A 25046-nucleotide genomic window follows, 5' to 3' on the forward strand; every position below is an offset into this window, starting at 1 on the left:
CATATTTCGATTTAAGAATCGTATCAAACGTTTACTTATTTTATATTATCTTTTAATATTTATAACTATTTTGCGAAATATTTGAAAAGGTTCAAAGCATATAAGTATTAAGAACAAAACTTCATAGATTAAAGAAGAAAAGAATGTAAAGTACTGCTGTCATTAAAATAAAATTCTTGTTTTTATAACTAATTCAATTAAATGAGATACGAGTGTGTCAGACATTGGCCAACATTAAATGGCGTTTTACGTTCCAATTTACCATTTTAAAACGGAAGTATATGCATCGACGTAATGAAAATAAATTGATTAGTGAAAAGACGGTCAAAATTGCTTGTACACATAACACATCTATAAAACTAAGAGAAAAGGATAGAAATACATTCTGCTACTTCTCATTCGCTTTGACCATGAGTTAGCAGTCCCGCTATGCACGTTTAAATGCGTCAATGTGTGAGCACTTCGTAGCTGTAAACGCATCATCACATACATTAGAGGCACAAAAAATATAGAAATAATGGGCTTTGAAATGCGACAGCAAATGACAAGAAAATGATTATTCTCTCGTGTCCTTAAAGTACGTGAAAATAAAAAATACAGAACAAGCCCTCAAAAACTCACGTAACTATAGGACAAAATTGCACTGTAAATTAATTGTTCATAAATATTCACTTATATTTTACAAAACAAACCCACCTTCCGGCCTTTTTCGATTCAGAAAATCCACGGATTGATGAAACTTCAAGTAAAAAACGAGTACGTCAATATAAACGAAGGAAATGACAGCAACGACGAGTAAATAAAGAAAACAATTTATAAACGACATACGCGCGCACGCATGTAACCCGCACTGACTAAATTCTGTTACGACAGGCATACACGAAGTAAGAATAAGAAACAAGACGGCGGCGACATATGGGAGAATTCAGTCCCGCCGACTGTAAGTGGCCTACGTCTACCAAACAAGGGCCAATTAGTAAATGATTCTTGTTTGCTACCATACTGAATTGAGGTTATAATCTACCTATACTATTCAATTTTATTTAAAATTTATAAACTGCGATATCAGACTATAGTGTATGAAATCAATTTTGCATTATGACTCAATATTTTGTAAATTCAAATTCGTCAAGAAAAATCGTTCAGGCTTTTGGATCTTATATTATGGATTGTTACAGTACTAGGCTAATAGAGGGTTATTCAAATATTCATTATTTAGTAAACATATTTAATGAAAATAAACAATTTCAATAAAACTATCAAAAATATATTTTTTGCTTTATAATTTTTTACTAAATTTAAATTTTTATATTTGTAATTTCTTTTTTTAAATTTATAATTTTAATTTTTAAATTTATATTTTTAAATCGATTATTTAAAATTCACTTATTCCAAATCAATAGTGTTATTTTTATTTAATGCTAATAGTTAATTCATTATTGATATATTGCGAATACAGAAACCTGTACATCAAAAATATTTAAAAATTTATTCGAAATATCAGTGTACATTATATTATACAGATTAATAATTAACCACGAACAAGAAATTACATAATTGATATTTTTCTTATTGTACTTCATTTAATACATCTGAATTTACTTATAATTTATAAAAAATTGATTCACTTTTTCCAATAATACATGATAGTACGTTATAATATTTCAATATCTCCTTAAAAAGACAAAACTTATGATAGGTTTTTCAGCTACAAAATATCAATTACAATTATGTAAATTGCTTTGTGTGTACATAAATAGCAAATTTTTAAAAATATTAACATTTGACCGATTTCAGTTACAGGCTTATAAATTGACCTCATCTTTTTTGTAATAAAAATTCAAAATGTTTCATATCAGTATAGTTATTATATTAATGATAAAATTAATTTGAAATTTTAAGAAATAAGTCAAATTAGTTTCAAGTTTTAAAATAAAAAATATTATTAAATATATAAAATGAAAGATAACTTAGCATTCATTACATTAATCAATTAATTATAAAATATAATACTAATTTTTTAATTATTTAAAAATTAATTTTTTTAAACTCGGTTTAATTACGTTTAACTATTGCAATTTGAAAAATTAACCCAATTATTTAAATTATACCTTATACCAAAATAAAATAGATGTAATAGTATTATAAAATCCGTTGTCACATAATTTGAAATCTCGAAACTATACAACAATGTCTGATCAAAATATATATATTTAAAATACTCCTGAATTTACATTCGAACTATTTATTAAAAGCAAAGGGTTTCTTTGATGGAACCAAGGGTCTATCTTTAACTGATACAAATTGTTTTAGCCTTAAATTTTTATTAATTTTCAAAGTATTGAAAAACTTACAAGAATAATTCAGCTCCACTCAGGATATTTTGATAATGCTAAACTTAATATTATAATAAAATAATTATTTATATTATCAATAATATATAACACAATTTTATAAAGTATTTAACAATTTTCATAATTATTGTATTACGTTAATTCGAATTTTAAGCCAATTATGCTTTTAAAAAACTGAATATTCAAACACTGTAATAAAAAAATCATTATATATAGCTATTATTCCATATAAAAAGAAAATCAATTATAATTAATGAACAAAGTATTAAATTGAAAACTTTTAATCAATATATAAGTATTGATTTATCGGTAAATATTGATGTATTTTATAAAACCTTTTTCCAATATATTTAATTAAACTTATACAATAAAAATATACTTATTAATTTTATTCAAATTATTTAAAATGTTAATATAAGACCCAGAGTAAATATATTTATATCAGTTAAATCTGAATAGAAACTTAGATGTTTTCAAGGTAATATACTCACAGGTATATCAACAATTCTATTACTTTTATTTTTTATAAATATATCCAATGCTAATTGCAATTAATGAAAATAAAATAACTTGTAAAAACAAAATAACTTGTAAACTTTATTTTTGTCAAAATATTTTATGTTGTATAATTCGGAAACTTCGAGAAAATTAATAATTCATGTAGGAATAATTGAAAAACAAATAAATTATTTAAAATATACAGGTTTGCATCTTTAATTAATATAAATTATTTAATCGACGTTTTTGAAAATTTCCATTATTGTTCGAGTAACAGAATATTTAACATTATTTATATTATATTAATCAGCATCAAAATTTTAAATTATTCATGTTAAATTTATCTTAAGTTTTTGTATTATGCTCCGATTTTCATCTTATCCCGTGTAAAGATGATTTGTTTTCAACTGTCCAACAAAGATTCTTCATATAATTTTTTTAATTTAATACTTTAGTTACCTGATCATGCTCAACTTCACTAATGCAATTTTATTCATTTTGCAATATTGATAATATACGCGGTATTTATGTTTCATCGAATTTTCTGAATATCTATAATGTATGAGTACGATAATTAAAGGCATATATAGTACTCAATAGTTAAAGTATTATCATATTTATTATTAAATATTAAAAATCTGATGCTAATTATAATTTAAAAATTACTTTATGAAATTTATTATATTTAATTTAAAACTTCGGTTCAAGCATTATATATATTTACGTCAATTTTTTGTCTTTATTTATGTTGTACATATGGAATTCCACAAATAATAGTCAAAATTTTAATAGAATCATTTTTAATAATATTAATGCTTTAATTACTATCGAAATATTTACATTTACGTACTATTCCAAAATACGTTAATAATTTCTTTATATTATCATGTTGGTAAATTTAATAATAGTTTAATTAATAAAAATATTTTAATCTGAATCGAATTTTAAATAGTAAAATTTAAAGTTAAATTTTAATATATAAAAATTCAAGAACAATAATAATAATAACAATAAGAATAATAATAATAATAACAACAACAATAATAATAATAGGACTAAGTAAATACAAATAATGACAGAATAAATGCATAAACTAATGAATAACTATGTCTATCTCCAAAAGATTTTATTATTTTGATATATATTATTATCTGCGCAAAGATATAATTATATTACTCGAATTTTAGGTTATTTCAAATATGATCTCATAACTCTTTCAGAAAAATTATACCTTTTGCAAAAACACGATCGAATTAACATTAATTTAATTATAAGTTTGAAATAATTTTAATAAGTTATACAATTAAAATAATTGAATTTTTAAATAAAGAATAGGATAAATTCTAAAATGTTATATAAAAGCATATTAAATATTATCATATTAAAAATATATTAAATATATATTTACTAAATCAAACGTTTCAAACACAATTATTGTGAATAACAATTTTAAATATTGATTTAACATTGACACGTAAAAACGAAAATCTTGTTTGCAAAAAAAAATATTTGTCGCATAAGTATTTACGCATATTTTGAGACAAAAACAAAATACAAGGAACGCCTTATGAACAGTAGTTCCATCATTAAACGAGTTTGCAATAAAAATATATCTACAACAAAACAGTAGTATATATATTATCACTAAAATTATAGAATTATATCTGCCCGAATGAATTATCAATTCTTGACATTAGATGTATAGCGTCAATTTACCTTTAAATATATAATAAGCAATACTTCCAAATAACTATAAATAATAATAAATAATATTCTTGATTTGTATAATTTTGTATATAATTATTAAACTAACCCCGGTACCTATAAAGTTGAGGAATTTAATTAAAAGACAGGAAACGGATCTTTGTTCTTCGTTTGCGGTTTAAATTTTAACTTTGTTCTTCTTAAATTATACGTATAGCGGATTCTCATAGACTATAAGTATAATTATTATATATATTTCAATACCATTTTAAGTTCGTATATACCTTATTTCTTTGTACATAAAGAAATAAACTTATTATTAAGTGCATAAAAAAATCATCTTATCACTGTGCACATGAATAAATTGTTTCTTATTTGTACTTCTTCATAAAATATGCCAACAGAAAAGTACTAAAGATTGTAAAATTGAACAGTATAGAGCATAATAATTTAGCGATGATATAAATAAAGCGAACATGATTGCTCATTTAGAATACTTTAATTCACATATATAAATTTAAATTAATAAAATACAAATAAAAGAAAAGGAGAAAGTATTTTTACTTAAACAACGATAAGTGTACGACTTTAATACAAATTTGAAATACCAAAGAAAAACGAACATGAGTTATTATAGTGAAAATATTGCGATAAAATCTTTATTTTATCTTTTTAAATAGAAAAATAATACCAAATTTATCAGCAATTACAATTTGTGTGACGGCACTTTCAGAATAAAAGTAAGATTTAAAATGAAATTTCGTAATGCAAGTTGAATTCATACAGTTGGGAAACATTTTATTTCCAACTACATCAAACACTTGTTTGATCATTACTCTTATAAATTATAGTATAGGGGAGCATTTTAAAAAATTGTGAAACTAATTGCGGATATTTATCAAATATTATATTAGTATTATAATATAAGTAAAATACTAATAAACGTAAATGAAATTATAAATTAATAAATGAATAAAAACAAATAGAATTGATTTAGGATAGTAAGTATATTCATGTACAAATTTAGGTTCGTATAGTATAAGTTGTTCCGATCAACCTAGAGAATATCATTACATTATAAAAATATTATGCCGTAATAATGAGATAATAAATAAAAAAAAAAGATAGAATTATAGAAAAGAAGAAAAAAATTAGAAATTGTTCATTTTCACAATATTTCAATTTATATAATTTCAATATATTTTAATTGTAATAGAATAATAAATTTACCGACTTTAAAATTATCTTACATTGAAAATAGCATACAGTGATGTCAGTAATTGTGTTTCTTCTTTATGATAACTTGAAATTATCAATTAAATGTTATAAAAAATATATGTAAATTTACTAAAAATATAATGTTGATTTCAGTTCATCAATTACTTTAATGATCGTTTTTTCCCGATAGAAACACAAAAATTTATTTATTTATTTATTTGGATTAATAAATAAATCTCAGAATAATTCAAAGATACAAATATCATCTCTTGTAAAATAGGGTAAGTGAATATTTATAGGTCGCCATGCAGATGTCGCCCTATTAGCACTTGAAAATACTAACCTCTTTTAAGTAAATAATAGATATCTTATTTATTAAATTTATATAATCTGCATTTTATAGAGGAAATTATCAACATGTCGGATAAAAAGCAATTTGATGAATATTTAGGTGGTTCCGAAAGATTACCAGATAATGCCCAAATTCTTAAGCTTGCTTCGGCAAGAGCAAGTGAAATTGCAGCAATGACCTATTCTTTAGGTATGTAAATAAATATATGTAATTTGTAATAAATTATATTTATTATAGTAAATTAATAAATTCATTATTGAAATATTTGAAAAATTATTTTTCTAAAGATAGTCTTGCATATTATACATTTAAAAGTATATGATAATAATTCTAAGGTAATTATTAAACAAAGTATTATATTATAGAAAATCCACATCAGACAAAATTGATATTTCAAAAGTTACCTGTTCATATGAGACGTAGAGTGATGTCTCATAATGCTAAACGTATGCCTAGAAGATTGAGAGCAAGTCATTTAAGTCAAATGAATAAGTCTGGTCTACCTCCAAAATCTAAACGACCATCAAGAAAGTATCGTAGACGACCATACAATCTACTTTTAGAATATAACAGAAGGCAGAGAAATAAATTTTGGCTTGAAACTCACATTTGGCATGCTAAACGTTTTCAAATGATTGAAAAATGGGGCTTCAAGTTGGCTAATTATTCAAATGATAGGTGTTTCAGAGCAAATTATCGAGCTGTAATAAATCATTGCTTAATCCAAGATATCTCTTATTATACATGTATTGAAATTACAGGTCCTATAGTATTTTTAACGCAAAAATTAAAAATGCATTGTAATCCAAATGAATTAACATTCGGTGCCAAATGTTATATTAATGGAGAGAGGGAGGGTACATTAATGTTTTATAAAGCAAATGGTTACCCATATCATCCTATTGGATATATAAATTTTATGTGGAATGCTAATAGTTGTAGTTCAAAGGCTATTTGGATTTGGGTACATCCTGCATTGTATAAAGATACCTTAGAAGAAATTATAAATAATTTTAATTTTGTATTGGAAACAAATAGCAATACTTCTGATACAATAGTGGAGAAAGATCAAGATATAGTTAAGGATCTACAAGCAGAAACAATGTCTTCAGAATTAAAAATTTTTCGTACCACTAAAGTTCCTATCTATACAAATAATAATGAATGTCAATTAACAATTTTGAGAAATTGCTTGAATAGATTTCGACTATCTGGACCCTTAACTCTTAATACATTGACTGATGCATTCAAGCTACCTCATATTCGTTCAAAATTTGATGTAATGAATCAATCGAGCGTAGAAGTAGATAAAAATTTTGAAAAAATGGATATTCAAGATAATCAAAATTTATGTGAAATAGATATTAAAAATCAAGATAAAACCAAATATTCAACTAATACATGGTATAATATTTACTATCAATCGGAAAAGAATTTAGAAACATTTAAAGTTCAAAATGATATGTTTAATAATTTAGTAGGTTTAAATTTTCCAAGTCAATTACCACCAAATATGATACTAGCCCTAACAGTTCTAGATCCTCGTTTTTTTTTACCTGAAAAAAGAATTAAATCCTTATCAAATTCACAGATAACTGAAAGTATCTTAGTGCCTCCAAGATTAGCAAATGAAAGTCCATTGTGGGACTCGAACGTACGAAATTATGTAACTAAAAATTATGTATCAACAAGTGTCATTAATAATTTAAGAAGCCAATCTTTAGTCCCTGGAGTTCATAACGATCAATTTTATAATGAAAACATTATGCATAAAATACCAATTATTTTTATTCAAAAGCCTGGAAATTATGTAAATAATAATAATATTAATTTTGGTGCTGGAATTGATATTATACTGCCATCTGGTTGGTCAATGCCATTTTGGTTAGCACTTATTTTGAGATGTGCAAGAGTTGGTGGGTTAAGAGAATCAAAATCAATTGCATATGAAACTCCAAATCTTAATGTTCCAGATATAAATCATCCGGATACTAATGCTTACAAAGTGGAAGCAAGTAAAAAAAGAATTATGTTAATTGAAAGGCATTATAAGCTTCCCTCAAATAAACGTGTTAATTATACAAAATTAGGTATAAGTAGTCCATTCTTTTGTGAATGGAGCTTACTTATAAAGGAATGGAATAATGTAGACAATTTTTATATTTTAAGAGATAATCATATTCTCTCAACTCTTAATACAAAAATCTGCATGAGTTTAGAAAAGAAAAGAAAAAATATTCATAAAAATATTGATAAAAATAATGCATCAATTGATTTAGATGATTTAATAAAAGATAAAGATTGTTTTGTACCTATTAAAGTAATAAATGAAAACAAAGGTTTACCTAAAGATTTTTCAATCATTTGCATACCAACAAAAGACGACTTAATAAAGTATAACGAAGATAAAACATGGTCAGGACCTGTACAATCAGTACTAAAAAGTGAAAATAGAGAGTCAAAAAAAATGAAAAAGAAAACTAAGAAAAAGAGAAAAAAGTTAAAATCACCTAGCTTTAATTTATTAATAAAATTGAATCGTAATAAAATTCAGCGGCTCGCTAGAAAAAAATTGAAGCAGGAGAACAAAAATAGAATTGAAAATCAAACTAAATATATGTTATCCATAGACTGTTGTAAAGTAGTAAGGTATTCTTGTGATAGGGAAGTAATAGGATATGTTACACAAGGTGGATTTTCATATCAAGAAGCAAAAGGAATTGGATTAGGATATGTTATTCTTTCTTCTGTATTTAATCTTATAAAAGAAAAGTCAAATATAGTTCTTACTAGAAATACAACAACTCGAAAATATAGAATTTGCAAACTAGAAATATTAAGTTAAAATTTTTTACAATGTAGATAAATAAAAATGATTAAAAGTATAATATGATAGTTTAATATTAAATATATAAAAAATGTATAAAAAGAAATTATAATTGTTAATATTTAAAATACGTACAAATAAAATATTAGTTTTCTACATCAATTTTCATATTTTTAATTATATCACTATTATTTACTTATTAATAATACTATAAACTATGAGTCTTATAGAATACATTAAATATATCCCAGTTGTAAAAAAAAATTAAGTTGATATATCACTATTATATTAATATATAATATTAATATATTAAATATTGAATTTCTTTGAGTTATTAAAATAATTAAAATAGAATTGTAAAATTATACAAATAATTATTTATTGAAAAATCTTTTTTTAAGTAATTCTGATAATTAAAGATTTTCAATTATTACAATATATTTAGAACAGTTCAATTGGTAAATCTTTTCTATATGGTAAGCTTGTTTGAGTTCCGGCTTTTAAAACGCTTTGGGCAGCAATTCTATTAGATCTTCTAATACATTCTTCTAATGATAAATTTGAATGATATGTTATATAATAAGCTAAAGCACCTAAAAAAGCATCTCCAGCTCCCTAAAAAATTTTTTTTTAGAATTCAATTATACTTCTGACATTAATGAATTTATTTTTCAATTCTTAGATTTGTGAAACCTAATTATATATAATGATGTTTGGATGTAATTCATAAAAATGATGTAAACAATTAGTTGCATTGCACTTTAATAAAGAAAACATTAATAGATGATTAATAATAAACGAAAAAATTTGATATAGTAGGCTTATTTAATGCGATTTAATTCTCTGTTAATTCTCTGTTAATTGGTTATTATTACTTATTAAAATTCATGTTTTTAATTTTCTATAACTGGCTTGTAAAATATTTCTTACCGTAGTATCCACTGCTTTTAAAATTTCTGTAGATGTATGTACAAGTTTTTTATTATTTTGAGTAGCATGAACTGCTCCTTCAGCTCCAAATGTTATAATAACAGTATTGCAGCCCAGAGAAAACAGTTTATCTATAGCCTTCTGTGCATTTGATATTGTTATACATTGTATTCCAGTCATAATTTCTGCCTATTTTTTAAGTTAATAAATTTACAAATTTTTGTCAAAATTTATTCAAAATAAAAATTAAAGTTTTCATGATTTACTTCTGTTTCATTGACACAAAATATATCGGATAATTTGAAAATATTTGGGTCTACATTGCTTACAGCTGGTGCACCATTAACGATTGATGTTCCTATTGAGTTAAGTATTCATCAAAATTAATTTTATATAATTATATAATATTTATTAGATTTTTTTTACAAACCATGTCCCTGATATATTGTTAATGCTTCTAATATGGGTTCTAATGATGTTTCAAACTGACAGAGAAGTACAGATGCAGATTGAATTTTTTGTCTTGCATCTATTACGTCCTTTACAGATAATAATGCGTTAGAACCTTGAACAATTACAATTGAATTTTCTCCTAATATAAATACAAAAAAAATTTTAAATTATGAGTTTTTATGAATATAATTTATAAAAAGTTAATAACTTCTTAATAATAATTAACAATCTTATTACCTGTCTCTGTAACTATAATTTGAGCAACACCTGTATGGCTATTATTTTGGATTTTTGCATACGAAATATCAATATTTTCTTGTTTTAATTTTTCTAAATATGATTGTCCAATTTTATCTGATCCTAACTACAATGGTAGAAATATTTAATCATTAATTTACAAATAAACCAAAAGAAGACTTTTAATTATTTACTGAAGTAATAAATATTGTTGATGCACCAAGCCTAGCAGCGGTAACACATTGATTTGCACCTTTGCCTCCAAAGCCTTGCTCATATTTACTACCTAAAAGTGTTTCACCTGGCTTTGGTAAACGAGATGAATATCTATAATCAATTTTAATACTTTAATTTTTTAAATTTATATAAATAACATATACCCATCCTTTTTAACTTACACAATTGAATCAATCATACAAGAACCGACTACAGCAATTGTCTTAGTCATTTTAATACAATATAAATTAAAAATTTTAAATAAATATATCGTAGATATCTAATTAAAAAACTATAAAATCTGTCCCACAATAAATTGTAGTTGACAGTTATAATTTAGATAAGATTATGTATGTTATCAGTGCAGATAAGATATTTTTTTTACATTTTGAATAAATCAAATGATTAAATAATAAAATTAATCTAGTTTATATTAAATTTATTTCCAGATACATAGGTATTATAAATATCAACAAATATTTTTCATAGCATAATATTTACATAATTAACTAATTTCATATGCTACAAATTTTTAAGTACAAAGAATACATTTTTATAAATATTAAATATTTAATAATATACACCAACATGAATAGACCTTTGGGTTATCTACAATTCATAAACATATATTACTTTAATTATTACAAATTCATTATATTTAGTTTCATTAAATGGAAAAACATTGTGGAGAAAATAGCACTATTTCTAAGCTTCATTTTTATTAACGATAATCTTAAATTTACTGCCATATTTAAACTTTATTGTTATTAAGGCTAATTTCTAAATTAAAGCTTAAGCGTATGTTCAACTTTCGTGTACTTTTATATTATTCTTTATAACCTTTTTCAAAAAATCCTATCCAATAACTACATACTGAATATTATCTACTGATTGCTATTGCCACATAGCGGTACTTTTAAAATCAAATAAATGACAATTATATTGGTTGAAAAAATCTTTCAAACATTGAAATAAAACTTTACCTTTTATCGTTATTAATTTTACGACAGTAAAATTCATTCATCTGCATGTGTGTGTGCATATGCTTGCATTTTTGCGTGCGCGCGCGCGCGTAAATATAACCCTTAATAATGCTTATCTTTATTAATATCTGAATTAAGAATAATGTATACCTGCCTGTAGAAACGAATATACAAGATAAATATTAATATAGTTAAATAGTTATGCACATTAATGTATGAAAAATTAATTTTATTATTAAATATATTATAATAAATTATATGAATGTCATTATTATCGCATAAAACCAACAGATCTTCAAAAACATTAATCAAAAGCTAAATCTGTAAATTCTTTTTTTTCGATTAAGCTACGAATCCTAAACTTTTTTATACCATTAATGTGATTTTTCTTTAGATTTTCTAATCTTTTTAAAATTAAATTTAATATTACTAATGATTTTTTAATATGTTAAAAACTAAAAGAATGTTTTAAACTTTATTGCTTTCTTATTTAAATAATAAAAACTGATATAATTTATCTGCAGTGGTTTGTTTATACATAGATAATTATATAATGAAATTAATTATAACTAAATTGTAATATAATTGTTATGATATTGATAATATTTATAATGACAAGATTTTTTAATTTAAACAATATACACATTGCTTCAATAACAGTCATATATCTAACCTAAATAAAATTGAACATAACGCATACAATTACGCACACCACACTATAAAATTATACTTGAAATAGTTACTCTTTTTACAGCGATCACTGATTTTGCATTTATGCATTCCTCTCACTATTTTATCAGGTAAATGCATGTTTTACCGACAATTGTTCAATGGATGTGAAACCAATTCGGAAAGCTGTTGAAAATTTGTTCACTAGAGCATATGCTCCTATTATTTACTGACTATTTTGCATTAATATATCGTACATATTAATATTGGTTGCATTTGTATTAATCAAAATCTTAATTATAACTTTTTGAGAGCTTAAGAAGTACTTAAAATTGTACAACGATGTATATAATAAGCAATCTGTCGCCTAATTGTATTTGTAACTATGAAAAATTACAATTATTTACACAATGATATCCTAAATATAATTATATTTTTAACAATTTGTTACATTGACCTTTTGGACTAACAAAATTCTAAATTAATTTGTAAATAAATTTTGTTTTTTTTTTTATTATTATTAATTATTTTTATTTTTATTTATTATTTTTTAATTATTGAATTTAACGTATTTTCAATAAAATTAATTGAATATACTTATTAACGACAAAATATGCATTTCACGTTCATTCATATTCATTTTATAAAATATAATACAGAAAAATAGAAGTAAAATTAGTATTGAGTGAAATATGAATAATAATTACTATTCTGAATTCAATAAATTTAATAACACTTCATACAACAAATAATTCCATACTTCCTATAAATTTAATTTAAGCTTCAAAATAGCACTTAATTGTATCTATAATAATAAATGCGTAATTAGATGCTAAATATAGATATAAATTGTAATTCTCAGAAAATATTCCATCAAGTTTAGAATTATAAGAATTTCTCTATGTTTCACATGTCATAAATACAACTAGAAGCTCAGTCAGAAAATAATTTCAGCTTCTACGGTCGCAGAAGGCTAACAGGAGGCTATATTTTATAACTTCAAAGAGTTTGATAAAGTGAAAAAACAGCAATATAAAAACATTAAAAATTATGACGTACAACCGTAGAATCAAGCAAACGAATTTACTTAAAGCAACATCTAATAACGATAATGTTATTTATCAAAATGGCGTTAAATGGAAAAAAGGGACATATTCTAATATAACAGACCATATAATGGAAGGTCTGATGTTCATAATTAAACAGGATAAGAATGTGGTAACGATTTACAAACATATGACGAAAGTCAATATGAATAACGTTTTCGACAACCTAAAGATCGTGGCGAGTGATGATAAGTGTCTATTACATTCAAATCATCACAGATACGAAAATATGATGACACCTAAAAAAGAGAGTATTGAACTTTCAAGACAGAAATATAACATTCATTTCAAGAAAAATTTCATACAATTCAATGAATTAACCAACAAAATAGAACATGGCACTGGAGATATAATCAAACAAAGAGAGAAGTTAAATATGCAACAAATTCCTAAGCAAATCGACTCTTTCAAGACAAAGCATTGTTGGTCTCAATTATTCAAGAGTACAAAACGTTTGAGCTCAATTGAAGAAGACATCGAGAAAGCTTTTAATGATGTTAGCGTGGAGGCGAATCTCAATGATAAGAAGGACTTTGTATTAAGCTTGGATAAACAAACCGACAGAGTTTCTAAAGAGGCTACTAATAGTATTAAACAAATGCAAATAATTATATTAAATTGTACTCTTACTCTTAATTGTATTAATTCAGTTAAAAATCCTTTAGAACATCATAAAGTAACATCCATTGAAACAATTACAAATTATCGCTCACTTCGAAGATTATTTAATACCATAGAAAATAAAACCTCAATTATACAATATATTACGAAAGAGATTTTAAAAACTAATATTGATATAAGATGCACTAATGAAGATCTAAAATATGTTCGAATAACCCGGTCAAAAGCGAACTTGTACGCTAACTCTAATAAAATGCTATCATACGTATGTAATGAAATTTTATTAAAAAATCAATATCTCTCAACAAATAGTATAAAATCATTATCGTCAAAAATTTCTAAAAAACAACCGCACGATTCGATGGACAAAATTTCGTTAGAAAAACGAAAAATAGATCAAGATAAAAAATATAAAAAAAAACTAATGACTGCAAAGACAAAGAATAAGGTAATACAAATTGACATTGTAAAATTAATAAGCGACTTATCTTATGGAATTAAGGTAATTGTCGAACGTCTGGATTTATAAAATAATTATAATTGAAATTTGAATAAATACTTTGTAAATATATTTTAAGTGGACAAGTGGAATAGGCTTACAGGGGATACCACTTTAAAAAAAAAAAGGGCTAATATATTTTACCTCGTGGGTAGCGTAGAAAAAAGTATAATAATTTTTCCATTAATTTGTTAAATGTCCTAAATATTAATTTACATAGTATAACTATATTATATTTTATTTGTATTATAAATATGTAATGTGATTAGATAACAGAATTGTTTACAAATTATTTTAAATATTTAAAAATTAACATATGATAATAATTTTTAAGTATATTTTTAAAAATCAATAAATATTATCACGTGCAAATTGATTCTTTAATAAGCAAATAAAATACAAAAGTTTTTGTTTGTTATTTATATATACTAAAATATTCACTTGAAATTCAAATAAAATACATTATATAATAAAATATTGCATTATATATTAAATATATACCTCTTCATTAAATTTATAAAATATTTATGAGATATAATTATGATGATAAAAGAATAGAAGAAATAATAATGATAACACAATGAAGATCATTTAAAATAAAAAAAATAATGTTTTTATTGATATGATATAATACCTAATATAATTTCAGTTTAAATTTATATCTGTAAAATATTTGGTTCTTATTCTATTTGTATATAGAATATACAAAAAAAAAATGTCAGTTCATTCAACAAAACTGTTTCCCATTCAATCAATAGCAATTTCGAATAATTTATTTATAATATTTAAACATAAATGGATTCTATAGCAGAAGATTTATCATCTGTTTTAAAAAATATTAAATAAATACTTAAAAACAAATAATCTAAATTAACGAAAAATTTGTTAAGACTGAATATAAAATAAACGACGTTAGTACTGTAATATTATTATAATCGACAAATTGTCTTTCACCTTATTCAATGTATATATACGTGTATTTAATTTTTTTTTTTAATTGACAATATGTGTTCGAATTATGAGCAATATGTGTTAACTTTTTCAATAATTGATGATTAAAGCATTGCTTACTTTCGATTTGCAGAGATAAAAGTTTTAAAGGGTAGGATTAAAGAAGAAAATGTAACTTATAAAATAAAAAAAAATCATTATTGACAACGCAAGAAAATTATTTTATCTGTACAAAGCACAATATATTTTAGTTTATTCACACAAATATAAATTGTAAGGGTATCTTATACATTTTTATAAGAATTAATGTGAAAAATCGATTTACAATATTTACAATGTTTTTATACATCTCTGCTTAAGTTTTAAACAGATAGCGCTTACTATTATTTGAACAAACTTAAATTGTTTTTTATGCACAATTTGTTTTTTTCACAATTATATTATAATTGTTATAAACTATTATAAAATTAATTTCTCAATTATGTTTTCATAAGTCTATGTTATTTATGAATATTAACAATTAAGAAATTGGCATTTGTTTTTGGAATTCGCTATCTTTAATATTTCAAACTAATACGCTTTAACTTATTGAAAACTGAATAAAATGAAATGTATGGAAATAGAAATTTACATCATTTCACAATAATTTACGTTATTTTTATGTTTTGAAATAATACTAATTGTAATACGTAATACACTGATATTACTAATTGAAAGTATAAATCCACTTATTTAATAAACTAATTGTGGACGACGGAAGGGTAATTAAACTGCATGTAAGATACAGAAGAGTTGTTTTACGTTTCAAATATATAAATCAGTCTTATTATAACATTTTAAATAAATTATACAAAAAAAAAAACAAAAAAAAAAAAATGAAAAAAACATTTATATAGAATTTTCTTCAATTCATGATCGGATGTTCCTTCGCTTGTTCGTGATAAATTTCATCGTAGACAAGCAATTAATTGGTTAAAGTACGGAGCTAATCACTGCTTAGTCATTCTATCAAATATATTTAATAAAACAATCTTAAAGATAAAGCTGTACAAACACTGGATTAATACGCAATATACATAAATACAGAAACGTATTTACAATTGATCACGTTGACATTTTTTCGAAACATTTTCTTCTTATTCGTTAAAATCAAGCTTGTTGAGACTGCGTTTCCTGATTGGCTTATACATATTATAGAGGAACATTTTCTTAACCTCGTTGCACGCTTTGAGAAGAAAATAATAAAATTAAAATCAAAATATTTCGATAAAATACGCGCAGTCACTAGTTCGATTGGAAGCTTTCATAGAGAGCCAATTTATCTAACCGAAAGAGCCATCGCGGCTTCAATTAATTATCTCACCGGGTTTATCATCCCAACGCAGTGTTCCGACTTTCCGGAACATTTGGCGCTTGGCTTATTAGAGAATGGCCCCAAGGCCGAAACAGACGAAACTCGCAGGTCATGCGGCATTTACGGCTTCCCGTCTGTAGCCCTGATGGACGGCCTGTTGAGCAGGCCTTTGTGGTTTACTTGGGGCGGCGAGGAGCCTGCTCCACGCGCGACAGGTTTTTCCTGACCAAACCCACATACCGGAAGTAACGCCTATGACGAGTGAGAGGAAGAGTCGCAGAAGGGCGAACTCAAGGCCGATAGGTCGCTCGCGCGGCCCTGGCACGCAACTCTGAGAAGAGCGGCAGTCAAGAGCTGCGAGCAGGGCTAGGGTGCGCCAGCGGGGCCGGGCCTGCGACTCCTGGAGGGCACACGCGAGGCTCCCGAGGGCAGGGAGCGCGTACAGAAGAGCAAACACTCCGAGTCGCGTCATTAAGCGCTCGAGCTTCGTTGCGCTGCGGCCCGCCGAGCGAACTACCCGGCGAACTCGCACCAGGGCGAGACCGGCGATGCCCCCCAGGAAGCAGCCTAACAAGAGAAGGCACGTGTTAGGGAGAACCTCGAGCCAGAGCGCTGACTCATCCGAAACTTGACATAGGCCCGTCAGCTCGTCAGCCGAGACATTCCGTGAGATGAGCGTGCCTGCAAAAGTAAAACGAAATCGATAAATTGCAGATTCTTCAAAGTCCCTTCAATGTTAACTGAGCCATTTACATATACGAAATACATAAGCCTTGTGCTCTTTTCATAAACTCCAAATTTTCGCGATTAAATTTCAATAGCAGCAATGTCGGTTAAACCTTTTTAAACTAACTTAACAATAATAATCTCTTAAATATAATTTTTAGTTAATGATTAGTCAACTCAAAATGTAAAATTTCAATTAGAAATAGAAAACATTTTAAATAGATTTCCAATTTTTTGACGAATAGACGCTTATTATAAAAGTTGAAAATTCTTTGAATAAATTTGAATGAGCGATGCGTTGTAAAGACCGTATGATCATTTTGTTCATCGTTATTTTATAATACGAGTTTCTCTAAATTTGTATTATATAACTATTTCGTATATCAATAACACACACTTTAATCGCCTCTTTAGAATCGATACAATATAGAATCCACTTGATTTTCACTTTCGTGGTTATACATTAAAGTCGATTTCCGAATCGAAAGTTTCTGAATATCTTGAAAAGTCGTTGATCAAAGGAACGATACCCGGACATGCTCCCACGTAATTGCAAGTTGCAAGAATGGCGTTTACCTCCAGTCAGTAAAGTCGGCAGTCCCCAGGCGGCGACGTGCAGGTAAGCAGCGATGTTGTGCAGAGCCTCGCTACTCCATTCGTTACGGGCGCTCAATAGCCAGCACCCGCAGAGGATTGTCCACCAGAGACTGCTCGCGAGTCCGAGGTAGTAACGACCGAGCCACCAAATCGTGCACGGGACACTTCGTAAGCCATCGTTCACCTGAAACGTTAAGTCACATTATTAATTTCCTAATAGCTTTGACTTTTTAAAGAGCATCTACGATTGTACAGAAAGATCTTTTTTGGTCTTGCGGCTTATTTTCATAGAAATGGAATTCATAAAAATTGAATCGAAATAAAAGCACCGATTTATAAGTTAATTTTTATACAGATTGTGCGTCTTATATCAGATTAAAATTCCAGAATTGAAGAATTCAATTTTAGAAATAATAATCCCTTAGATTAAGGAAATAAGTGTCAATTTTTATTGAGAAACAATAACATCATAAAAAAACTAATTTGTATATTGATTATCCTTTGAATTTCAAAATATATTTAACATATTATTTATATGAGATATCTCTTTTATTCTCTTGAAATTATGAAAGAAAGCTTTAGAACGTTTGAAGGGTTACGCATGACAGACTTTTTGTGCGTCAATAAGCAGTGCAATCAGTTGGATCGAATGTAATTATATTCATAATTAATATATAGCAAATTCAGGGTGATATAGTGATATATTCATAGTCCTATTCATAATCAATAATGATTTTTCATTATTTGGTAAAAAGTCATGTTAATTTGAAAACTAATCGTCGGCCCTGAATCGCTCGTCCTTCGATACTTTCAATTTGATTAATTGATTCACGCGCTCGTTATTATAAGGCTCACCGGCACGTAGCTCGGCCCATCGTCTTGGCCGACGCAGCTAAGATTCTCCGGGCCTAGGGCGCCCCGTATGATGTATCCCAGCGACATGAGATTGTAGCAAAGGGCTATGAAAACGATTGGCCGCTCCGGGTAGCGAAAGCGCGCCGGCTCTACCCAAAAGGTCAGCAGCGTGAAAAGCGTGGAAAGAAAGCAAAGCCATGCCCATCCACTCATCCAGCGCTCGGCAAAGCGCTTATCTTCTGTTCGATAGTAGGCGTCAGCACCGCAGCGAGGTACACACGATGTCTGCAATAAACCAATTTTTAGGAATCAGCTAACGGTGGTCGAGAAACCCGATGCAGTTTGAGCCAATAGCAAGTGAAGCTTTGTGTGTGTCGCGGGGGGGGGGATCATTGTCTCTGCTGCGATACTCGAGCACACGTATTTATTTGTTAAAATTAGTTGAAATATATTTGATTCATTATTATTCAATCAAAGACTTGATGTTAAATTGCAGTCCAATCTTATATCGAGAAGTTTTCTTTTCTATTTCCCAACGAATAATTGGCTTTATTCTATTTATATGTTTAGGTAGTAAAGATGTGAAACATTATCCTAACAACTAATATACATTTTCGATATGCACAATACTCGTAAAATGATTTATTATTTGTAAAACGCTTTAACGATTTAACGATTACGTAAAACGATTTAAGATGCTCAAATATTTATAAAGAATATTATGTTCGCGTATATATCTTTTACTGCGTATTATTAATAAATATCGGAAATTTTATGGAATTGAATATTTTGCAAAATTAAATAAGGAAAAAAAATGAAATTTTCGGCATTATTTTAAAAATAACAGAATATTTATACTCGATAAGAATGCGTATTATATTGTAATTTATTTCTTACTAACGAGCGTGAGTATTAAAATTGAACTTAAAAATTGTTTTTCAAATGATTTTTAATGTAAAAGAAATTTATTATTAAATAATGTTAAATCGAGTCTACGCTTGTGACAATTTATTGTAAAACTAGCAGACGTTTTATAATTATATGTTAGCCAATAAATATTGACAGAATGTACAATTCGACCGATAACAAAAGCTACCTTCCAACCACATAAAGCCACCGAGCAAAACGATAAGGCAAATTAGAAAATATATACGTATCCATATAATTACCACGATCATGAACGCGTGAAAAGGATAATGTGAGGAACTCACAACGTCGACGTAGGGTGTCTCGACGAAGTGAGCTGGGCATTTTTGGTGTAGATTTGCCCTGGGCGGGAGCGGTATGGGCTGCATAGGCTGTACTAAGGGCCATTGCTGCTGTTCGTGTTCATGCTGCAGCTCTTGTTCTCGTTCCTTGAGTTGCTCGTGCTCCTGTAGTTGCTGCTCTTGCTGCTGTTGGCTCGAGTGTGACGATACGGACGTGGACGCTGACGAGGCCTCGGACGAGAGATTTTCCTCTGGCGGCGGCTGCACGCACAGTGTATTACCTGCGGAGGATCTAGTTGTTAATACTCATCGATACTTAAGATATCGCTGTTCCTATAGCTGTTCCTTTCGTTCCAATTGGACTCGCGATCCTCCACAACTTACGAATCGAATGATCGCGCTACGCAATAGCAATTTAGTACATTGTTTTAAAGATGCCAATCGTATTGTTACACGCTCATGACGCTTTTTCATTACTCGTAATTTACCAAGTACGTTATGAGTTGAATTTTCCATCTATTGCTATAAGTAAACTGTTCGATTAAAATGGCAAACTAGTAAGGAACTAAACAAAAGAAGTAGAAACTTGGCTACCGCGATGATAGATGAACATTGGAAATTAGAAAAAAACTCACCGCTGTCGGGAAAGCGATCACAGTCCAACATGTGTGGCCAGGGTAGCGTGAGATCCTTGAGCGTGTGGGCGCAGTCGCGCTTCACCGAGAGACATAGCGGCTTGCACGCTGGTATCTGCATAGCCACGTGCTCCGAGCAGACGGGCGCGAAGACCGAGCAGAGGAAGAAGCGGAGGTGCCGTGAGCAGTTGTAATGGACGAGCGGCATCAGCGTCGCCAGCTGCAACAGACATCGGGTGCCGCCCTTTCATTAGTCCCACTCCACTCGCTCACTTTCTTTCATACCTTTCTGTTTTTTAATTAGACCCCAGGTGCCTGGGCGCCGTTCTACTCTCTCTTTGTCTCTCTCTCTCTCTCTCTTTCACTCTCTCTCTCTCTCTCTCTCTCTCTCCCTCTCTCTCCCCCTTTCACTCTCTCTTTATCTCTCTCTGTCGCTCCCTCGCTCCCTCTCACTCTCTCTCTCTCCCTCTCTCTCTCTCCCTCTCTCTCCCCCTTTCACTCTCTCTTTATCTCTCTCTGTCGCTCCCTCGCTCCCTCTCACTCTCTCTCTCTCTATATCTCTTTATCTCTCTCTCGCTCCCACGATCTCTCTCTCTCTCTCTCTCTCTCTCTCTCTCTCTCTCTCTATCTCTCTTTTCTCTATTTCTCTCTCTGTCAGCAATCCGCATGACATCTCGGCCAAGTGTTATGGCTTCCATTTTGCACGAAAATTTGTGCATCTATGAACAACATTCAAAGAGCATAGAACAACGTCCCAGTGTACTTTATCAATGTTCTGCGTGATTGAAGGTAAAACACGCATGCTCATGGCTTTATTACTTTGACTAGATATGCTTATTATACATGAATTAATCTCTTATTGAAAGAATCCTAATTATCGTTAGCAACGAGATAAAAGTAATTTACTATTAGTCTTCTATGCGTTCTAAACTATTAAATGACTTTTTACTTTCAAATTTTTTATTTAATAGGAAAACGTAAAAATAATATTTTCATCAATATTTTCATCAGAACTTAAAGATTCAAAGCACATACCTATAAACAAATATACATAATTGTCAAAATACAGTATACAATTCGATAAAAAATTAAGTTGATAGACTAGTCCATAAGAATTAAGATTGGTGCGCAGGACTATTGTCGTTAAATTAACGTCCATTAAACTTCTTCCTAAAATTCGTGAAATCGTTTTCATAAATAACAGAACCCAAACCTATTTTACGTCCTGCTTAAATGCTCGTTTATGAACTTCTTGCCAGGACAACAAGAAAAAAGAAAGCCAAGGAAAAAAAATTAAGATCCACACGAATGCATTTACGGATGTATAAAATATTCAAAGGTAAAAAATTCGATGCAATAAAAGCGATCGACATTCTTCAAACAAAACATCAAAAAGTCAAGCGAAGTGGAAGAACGCAAAGGGAAAAGGAAAAAAGGGACCTCGGAAGCCGCATATAAAAAACAGTTCGAAAGAAGAGGAAAGTGAGTAAGCGAAAGAACACAACGAAGATTTTTAAAAATTTTAAATAGCTAAAACTATAGTTTATAACTGGATATTTTTTTTTTTTTTTTTTGTCAAGAAAATAATATTCGGTGATGTGCAGGAAGATTATCAATTATATTAATCGATATTATTAATATTTAAGAATTTAAAGCATATTCCATTGACTCGGTTTCTTATTTTTTTTGTACATTTTAGGCAGGCAATTTATTAATTGCAAATTATCCACTCGACTTATTGACGGCGCTGCGATGACGACATTTACAAAGAGAAAAAATATTGTCCTCTGCAATACAAATGTAAAAACTTGTTCAATATTAATTAGTATTGGCTCGAAAGTTTGTAACCGTATCTAAATGTAATATAGTAATTTAGTCCAAGAAACTATAAAACACCACTTGATGAACTACTTTTGTAACTAGGGTGATTTCATAGCTAATTTTTTCGCAAGCTCCTCGCGATAAGAGAAGCTCATAAAAAGTAGGCGAACGCAAGTGGTTGAGCAGGAAATGTAAGGAAAGTGGCACGTGGAGAAATGAATCGGGACCACATAAAGAAAGGCCCTCGGAGAAGAGGTACAGGGGGAAGTATGAAGAAAGCAGCGGCGAAGAAAGGGAAGAAGAAACTTGCGGAGCGATAAAATAAAGAAGATAAGTTGAAGGCGATATAGGGAGGAAGACGAAGGCAAAGGCGACTTGAGATATAACGAGCGGCGGGCATCAGGGGTAATTATCCCGCCCATTCTTCCCGCCTCTCGGCGCGTACTCGGCCCTGGGTCGCCCCCCATCCCCTGGCCACTTTCTGCTGTTCGGTACGCGGGACCAGATTCGCCCATTACGAGTCTCTCCGCCTTCCATCTCTTTTGCTCCGTCAAATTACAGTTCCCATGAAATTACGTGGCGAGCCGTAACTCCGCGCAAGAGCCGCTCTTTTTTACCCCGAGGCGTCCAGTAACTTTCCTCTCCACCGACTCACCCCTCCCGCCTCGCGCGTGTATCATGTGTACACGCATGGCCAGCATTACGTCCTCCCCTCCCATACCTTCTCTCTTTCTCTCCCCTGTCTTGTCTGCGGTCCAAGCATTCGTCACGAGCGATCCCAACTCGGGATTTCGGAAGGTGTTCCAACGACTGAATTTCATTATGTGCCGACTCACTCCCTCGCCTCATCTATGGTTTTTCGTCGACCTCGAGGAGTCTAAGGTCGCGGTGGCTAATTTTTTCGCCGAAATAAAGGCAAGACGCGGCACTTGTTCACTCCCATACCAAGCCCTTTCGGTTGGCACTCCTACGATTGCTTGAACCGTGTGGTCGCTTATATTATTCTTCACCTGCAATGGTATACTACTACTACCTCTAATGCCGATCGTCGTACCTTTAGTACAAAACATACATAGTGAAAAGTAATATACCGTGTATTCTGCTTCACTATTCTTACTATAAAAGATATTTCCTTTTTTATTATTGTGATCGTTGTGCATTTTTGTTTCATTACAACCAAACAAAGAATATAGCTCACTTTGAATTAAATAAATGCGCGGCAAGTGTACAGAAATCATAAAGTTTAAATCGGGTTGAAAAATTCGGAGAAGAAAACGAAAACAGTGAAGCGATTATTTAATTATATCATCTGGTGAATTGGTATTGTAGCATCAAATTTAAACATAAACGTTGTTTCGCATTAAAGTCGCTTTCCACGGAACAACAATAACGCGAGCGCACGGCATCATTTTCAGAAATTATACGGCATGTATTGCGTTACACATTCATCATGTGCACTTACAACAGGAGGCTTTAAGATAAGTGTAATAATTGCTCCGTATTGCACTGTAATTTCTTCACCTCCACTATCGTAAGGTTCAGCGTATGACGCTGCCGCAAAATTATAATTGCTGTCGTAAGGCATTGCAAAATCATCGTCGTCAATGTATTTTAATATTTCTGGAATTATCTTAATTATTGCTAAATCCTGAACTCTCACTGTATTATCGTCCACTAAACATATTAATCCTGAAGTTTATATTTATTTCATATTTATTACTGTTTTGATAAGTATTAGAGGAACCCCTTTATAGTATAGTTGTACGTAGTTACTTGTTAAAGCTATACGGTAAATTACAAATTCGAGGCCTGTGAACCGCAAGGCATAATTCGCTGCACACCGTTGCGCAACAATTACAATCGGAGCTATAAAATCGTTGATTGCAGCCACTCGCGCTATAATTAGGATATTGTAAATTACGATTTGTAGCAAGGACGAATTGCGGCTTCGTTGGCTTATTATAACAATGGAGATAACTGCAATTTTGGTCGCGCACCGTTGCACTGAAATCAGAAAACAATGAGAATAAGAGTAATAAGGAGGATCAAAGCTTACTTTAAAGCACTGAAAATTTGAATCCTAATAAGAATGTACACAGACAACATTTATGAAAAATCGTTGCAAAATTTATAAAATTATAATAATTTGATTCCAAAATTAACTTTAATCTTATATTATATCAATTTATCAATAACATTCAACGAAATGTGAACAATGCGTAAAATTACATC

The 25046-nt window shown here is 29.0% G+C and overlaps 3 protein-coding genes across 3 annotated transcripts in view; 1 reads left to right on the forward strand and 2 right to left on the reverse strand.

Annotated features, from left to right (window-relative positions):
• The first annotated feature begins 6086 nt into the window (after positions 1 to 6086).
• On the forward strand, positions 6087 to 8982 carry Pop1 (POP1 ribonuclease P/MRP subunit). The gene is made up of 2 exons (XM_011505945.1): positions 6087 to 6315; positions 6492 to 8982. Exons 1-2 carry the CDS (start codon positions 6192 to 6194, stop codon positions 8969 to 8971), a joined length of 2604 nt encoding a protein of 867 aa, XP_011504247.1. The 5' UTR covers positions 6087 to 6191; the 3' UTR covers positions 8972 to 8982.
• A 384-nt stretch (positions 8983 to 9366) lies between these two features.
• On the reverse strand, positions 9367 to 11125 carry LOC105367290 (ribokinase). Its single transcript, XM_011505946.1, has 7 exons — positions 10972 to 11125; positions 10768 to 10900; positions 10574 to 10700; positions 10314 to 10475; positions 10150 to 10241; positions 9884 to 10072; positions 9367 to 9568 (listed from the first exon to the last, which is right to left on the reverse strand). The coding sequence occupies exons 1-7, from the start codon at positions 11019 to 11021 to the stop codon at positions 9395 to 9397; spliced, it is 927 nt and encodes a 308-aa protein (XP_011504248.1). The 5' UTR covers positions 11022 to 11125; the 3' UTR covers positions 9367 to 9394.
• Positions 11126 to 17009: 5884 nt separating this feature from the next.
• The window catches only part of LOC105367291 (frizzled-9-like), a 41435-nt gene continuing 33398 nt past the window's right edge, over positions 17010 to 25046 (reverse strand). Inside the window, exons 2-6 of the mRNA XM_011505947.1 lie at positions 20994 to 21213; positions 20320 to 20639; positions 19151 to 19435; positions 18275 to 18479; positions 17010 to 17653 (exon numbers count right to left, since the gene is read on the reverse strand). Of these exons, the coding sequence (XP_011504249.1) occupies positions 17082 to 17653; positions 18275 to 18479; positions 19151 to 19435; positions 20320 to 20639; positions 20994 to 21213 (1602 nt within the window). The 3' untranslated portion in view covers positions 17010 to 17081. The remainder of the gene's footprint in view (positions 17654 to 18274; positions 18480 to 19150; positions 19436 to 20319; positions 20640 to 20993; positions 21214 to 25046) is intronic.

This window comes from Ceratosolen solmsi, unplaced genomic scaffold (genome assembly GCF_000503995.2).
Source record: "Ceratosolen solmsi marchali unplaced genomic scaffold, CerSol_1.0 scaffold7, whole genome shotgun sequence".
Classification (NCBI taxonomy): domain Eukaryota; kingdom Metazoa; phylum Arthropoda; class Insecta; order Hymenoptera; family Agaonidae; genus Ceratosolen; species Ceratosolen solmsi.

What these genes read in the sequence shown, in the direction of transcription:
- Pop1 (XM_011505945.1), top strand. Translation starts at nt 6,192, where the DNA reads ATGTCGGATAAAAAGCAATTTGATGAATATTTAGGTGGTTCCGAAAGA. An exon ending in AGCAATGACCTATTCTTTAG is followed by an intron (nt 6,316 to 6,491) that starts GTATGTAAATAA and finishes ATTATATTATAG; the next exon opens with AAAATCCACATCAGACAAAA.
- LOC105367290 (XM_011505946.1), bottom strand. Translation starts at nt 11,021, where the DNA reads ATGACTAAGACAATTGCTGTAGTCGGTTCTTGTATGATTGATTCAATT. An exon ending in CAACAATATTTATTACTTCA is followed by an intron (nt 10,701 to 10,767) that starts GTAAATAATTAA and finishes CTACCATTGTAG; the next exon opens with TTAGGATCAGATAAAATTGG. An exon ending in AACAATATATCAGGGACATG is followed by an intron (nt 10,242 to 10,313) that starts GTTTGTAAAAAA and finishes TTAACTCAATAG; the next exon opens with GAACATCAATCGTTAATGGT.